This window comes from Austrofundulus limnaeus, unplaced genomic scaffold (genome assembly GCF_001266775.1).
Source record: "Austrofundulus limnaeus strain Quisiro unplaced genomic scaffold, Austrofundulus_limnaeus-1.0 Scaffold147, whole genome shotgun sequence".
Classification (NCBI taxonomy): domain Eukaryota; kingdom Metazoa; phylum Chordata; class Actinopteri; order Cyprinodontiformes; family Rivulidae; genus Austrofundulus; species Austrofundulus limnaeus.
In genome coordinates, this window is record NW_013952549.1 from 169,754 (window position 1) to 174,775 (window position 5,022).

The 5,022-nt window shown below is 39.0% G+C and overlaps 1 protein-coding gene across 2 annotated transcripts in view; it reads left to right on the forward strand.

The window, feature by feature from the left end:
- Window positions 1-5,022, forward strand: part of mideasb (mitotic deacetylase associated SANT domain protein b) — a gene marked incomplete in the record, with an annotated part of 54,363 nt that overhangs the window by 34,557 nt on the left and 14,784 nt on the right. For both annotated transcript variants that reach the window (XM_014016521.1, XM_014016520.1), the window contains 3 exon segments: window positions 1,256-1,344; window positions 3,510-3,653; window positions 3,948-4,067. In XM_014016521.1, the coding sequence (XP_013871975.1) occupies window positions 1,256-1,344; window positions 3,510-3,653; window positions 3,948-4,067 (353 nt within the window).

Consider the following 5,022-nt stretch of genomic DNA (forward strand, 5'->3'; position numbering starts at 1 on the left):
CTGTAAGCGTGCTGTCCTCGCTTCTGCCAGCTTAGAACCACCGACCGGACCAGAGAGGAGGTTCCGAAACAGCGCTGATTGAGATAGCGGTGGAGCTGCAAACACCGATGAGAATCTTTTCAGAGGAGGAAAGCTCTAAGGCAGAGATGGAGAAGGAAACAGTCAGTGTGAGGGTTTAGATCAGAAAGTAATCAATCTATTATTTGGTTTAGAAGAAGAAAGAAAAGAGGAGCCCTATATGCTGTATGCCAGTCTGCTTAATGGCACTTATATTTATCATCAAGTGTCAATATTTTATTTTCTAGTGATTAATAGCACACCATATGATTTTGCCCAACCCTACTAGAACGCTTAACTCTGACACAAGGGTATTTAGTGAAGATACTTTATCGTTTTAGCCAAGATGTGCTACCTTATCCATACACAATATCTAATTGAATCTCCAGCTTTGTTCACCACAGAGTAGAAAAGTCCTACAAGTCAGTAGATACTATGAGTGATGATAGATTCAAATAAACTGAACAGGTTTACTTTCTGTTTGAGCTCTTGTCTATTAAAGTAGGTCACCCAGTTTGAGACCGTTGTTTGTTTGTTTGTTTTTCACACATGGTCCTCGTTTTTCTGTTGATCTCAGAGAGCCAATTATTTTATTTATCTCTGTCATTTTTTTCCACTCCACTTCTCCCGCCTACAGTATTTGCCCATCCAACCACGAGGCAAGATCTGACCATTTTTTTAGCTTTCATTCCGTATGTCATACTCTTTACCAACAACTTTTTATTAATTTCTTAGAAATAAATTTGACCACAATCCAGAACATCAGTTACATAATGAAAACCCTCACTAAAAATCAAAACGTTTGACTGTAAAATATGAAGAGAATACAGAACAAGATAATTAGTCGATTCTCTGTAGCTGTTTTCACACCAAAGTCAAAGATTACCGAAAAATTTTAAATTGGCTTGACAGTTGGCCAGCTGTCATGAAAAAAATGCACTAAATACAGTGTCAAAAAAACAAAACAAAACTATTTAACATTTAAAGTATTCCCTTGAGGGCGCAATGAAATGGTACCGAGGGCCAGACTTGGCCCACTGGGCTTGAGTTTGGTTATAACACATTTATGTTGGGATTTTAGGCAGTAGCTGCATTGTCACCAAAACGTCTTCAGAACTGTTCTAATTTATTGTTTTATTCCCAACAAACACATCGAATCCCTTTTTCCTTTTTTAAACCTGATCTCCTTCCTCCACAGGATCAGACAGCTGGACGGCAACTGAGAGACGGCTGTTCAACAAGGGCATTGCTGCTTACAAGAAGGACTTCTTTATGGTGCAGAAAGAGGTAGTGTGTGTGTGTGTGTGTGTGTGTGTGTGTGTGTGTGTGTGTGTGTGTGTGTGTGTGTGTGTGTGTGTGTGTGNGTGTGTGTGTGTGTGTGTGTGTGTGTGTGTGTGTGTGTGTGTGTGTGTGTGTGTGCATTTATTTAAAAAAAGGAAGGGAAACTTTTACCTTCTGCGGTGGCAGAAAGGCCGTGCAGTTGGCACAGATCCACCAGTCCTTCCACAGTGAACAGAAACATGCAGAGATATTGTTTTCTCCTGTGTGGGTGGAGGAAAGGGAAATACAGTCACGGTGGAACAGGGTTTCCGGTTTCACTTTGATTAGTTGCACTGTCATTGTCAGGGTTTTTTCTTTGATTTTGTTTCCCCACGACTGTGCAGCATGATTTAAATTGGGGTCAAACTTTGTGTCTGGACTTGCTTTATGTTCACACACACACACCTCTTTTGCTCTGACACGCTGCACCACCCTCCCTAAACACATAAAACCATTATATCTGGGATAATATGTAATGTTTTAATGTTTTTGATTAGATTTTTTATGCTTCTAACACAATTTCTTCATCTTTAAATGGTTGTTTGGAGGTTAATGCGAAACAAACTCATTAGGGTTTTTGTAAAAACTGCATTGAAAACAGTGAATATTCGGTTAGAGAATTTCTCTCGCTAAAGTTTGAAATATCTCAGCGCAGCTCATTTTTATATGATCTTCGTTCCAACTTCTGCTCCACCTCTCAACTTCCTCCCCAAAATGATTCTACTTCTGTCGACTCTCGTCCTCGCAGCCTTTTAGTCTCTCACTGCAAAAACTGTCCATCTTACCAAGTTTTAAAATCTTATATCCAGCCAAAAAGTCTTTTTGATCTTGTTTTGGGACTGATTTACTAAACAAGAACTGATTGTGTAAGAATAATAATCTTGTTTTCAGAATGTGTAAGATTATTTGTCTTGTTAGCCTGAAAATTTGACTCAAATTAAGTCATAAATTTCTGCCAATCGAGTAAGAAAATTTTACTTTGTAAGATTCTTGAAATAAGAAAAAATTGAGTCAAATCAAGAATTTTAGCACTGTTCAGTATATGAATCATTTTTAGGATTTTATACTTTTCAGGAGATCTCAACATTCACTGGCCTGTAGGAGTGTACAGTCAATCAGCAAGTTATTCTTAGGAATAGTTTCTTTGTATTCAAATCCCTCTGAAAACATAAAAAATGTAATTAAATGAGAGAAATTGCATTTTCTGTGAAGAGGAGTAAATTGATGGTAAAAGAAGCAAAACACTAAAAGCTAAAGTAGCAGAACTTTATATAAAAGAAGCAAAACACAAGTTAAAAACTAAAGCTAGCAAAAGGATATTTGAAAGTTATGTAAAATGAACAAAGAAACTAAGAGTGTGTTCATACCAGCCCTGTTTAGTCCGCTTTAATCAAACTCTAGTTAGTTTGCCTAAAAGGTCAGTTTTTGGAGGGGGGTCTTGGTTTGATTAAAGTGAACTCTGGTGCAGTTCGAATGCATATGTGAAGCAGACCAGAGAGCGCTCTAAAAGCAGGATGCAGACTATAACACAGAGCATTCTGAGGATTTATGGTAATAAAGTTACTCATATACCTTGCTGGACATCTGTTATAAAATTGGATTCAAGCCGCCTCATACAGTTTCAGCTGCCTTGTGTGCAGAACAGCATTCTCCATGGTTCTGCCTCATCTTCTGCTCGTGCTGAGCCCATTGTTGTAAAGTGTTCATCTGGTATATTTTGCCAAAAAAATAAACCCTACAGCCGCTAAAATCTGATGCCACTCCATTTTTTTGTTTACATTTCGTGAAGAAGGAAGTTGTGCTCAGTGTCTTCTTCTGAGGTCTTTGTGTCGATTCCTTCAGTGGGTCCTGGCGCAGCACTGAGTTGTTCACACAGTTTAGCTTGTTTGACACAGTGCAGTGTGAATTTGAACCAAACCAACTGAGAAGGTAAACAAATCTTGCAATTTTGGTCCCCAGTCAAACTGAGTCTACTAGACTACAGATTGTTCTGAAATATGTATGACCGAAAAGCCTGACCATCCTGTAATCAGAAGTAATAAGTTTGCAAAAAACAAACAGAAAACATAAATAAAACAAGAAAACTATGGTGTAAATACAGACTCACACAGTGGAACTCTTTTGGTTTGCAGGTAACAACTAAAACGGTGGCGCAGTGTGTGGAGTTTTACTACTCGTACAAGAAACACGTGAAGTCCGGCCGCAACGGATCGCTGCTTTTTGGCGAAGCGGAGCCTTTGGAGAGCAGAGCGACTGAGGAGGAGCTGGAGCACAAGGTCAGTCAGGTGACAGCGTCTGTGTATCTGAGAGAAAACCAGTTCATCTTGCAGTTCAAGTGTGGAGGATGGATGCTGCAGCAGAACAGATTCGACTGAAGCAGCTGGGTCCCAGAAAATTAAAAATAATAATAATAATAATCTGAGGGGAAAAAAGCAGAATGAATGTGGATACATCATGACAGAGTAATAAACGATTTACATTTTATTTAGAGCTAAAGCAGCTCAGAATGTCAAACTAAATTCAGTTGTATCTAAGGAACATGTATTTAACTGAACTCCTTGGGTTTGCAGGCCTCTCAAAGACTGGAGCCGCAGCAGGAGGGCGACAGCAGGAAGTGGGAAGGTTCAGCTGACAGGAAACAGGAAGTCTGTCCCACCAGGACGACACACACGCTGCCATCCACTGAGAACGTAAGTGTGAAGCAAAGATGTGAAGAAATGACATTACACGTCTTTGCCTTTAAGGATCAGATGGAACCAGTTTGTTTGGGGCAAAGTGAACCTTTTTTAATCCCGTTAGAATTTTTAAAATCCAGACCATCTTTGCAGATCCCATATTAACACTTCACATGTTTCTGACACCTGTTTTGTTCGAACCCTCTTTTAGTGAAAGGTTTGTCGTCTCTGCACAAGAACCGATTGTGTTTAATGGCTGACAATCTCTAGTTTGGTTAAATAAAGCAGCAAAACTGTTGAAATAAAAGCAACAAAAAAAAGCTGTGATTAGTTTTCCCTCCGTGTTGCCAGAATAGACTCCTCTCACCTTGTTTTGTTGTTGTTTGTGTTTCTGACAGTACTATTGGTGCAAAGTACAAGCAGACAAAGATGTGATAAGACACAGTTTAGTTCTCCACAACTATTGATTGTTGCCATATTGTGCATGCTTAGTTTATTCTCATCAGAGCCAAGAAAAAAATATCTCATCTCTTTTGCAAATAAAATAAATACATTTTAGGTCGTTTTGTAAAGCATTCCTAAAAAGAGAAATGTATATTAGTTTTTAAATAAATACAAGTTTATATGGAAACTTGAGAAGTGCAGGAACAACCTTCAAAACAAGCTTTGATTTATTTGTAACAAAACCTCACCTGTTTGTGGTTTGGAAAACTTTCCTGGATCTACTTGTTGCTGCCCCCCTCTGGGCTTTTGAGGAGGAGGCAAAAAAAAGGGTTTGGAGTTCAACCACTTGTATTGTTAAAGGGGCAATATTATGTGTTTCTCAGGTATATGTTGCAGCTTGAAGACATCAGTCGACGAATGGAGTAGTTTTTATCCAAACATTTATTTTCTTTTAACTCCACACAGAATATAAACTGGCTCCACACACTCACGGTGCTTCTGCTGCGGTCAGAGTCCGGGTGTAAAG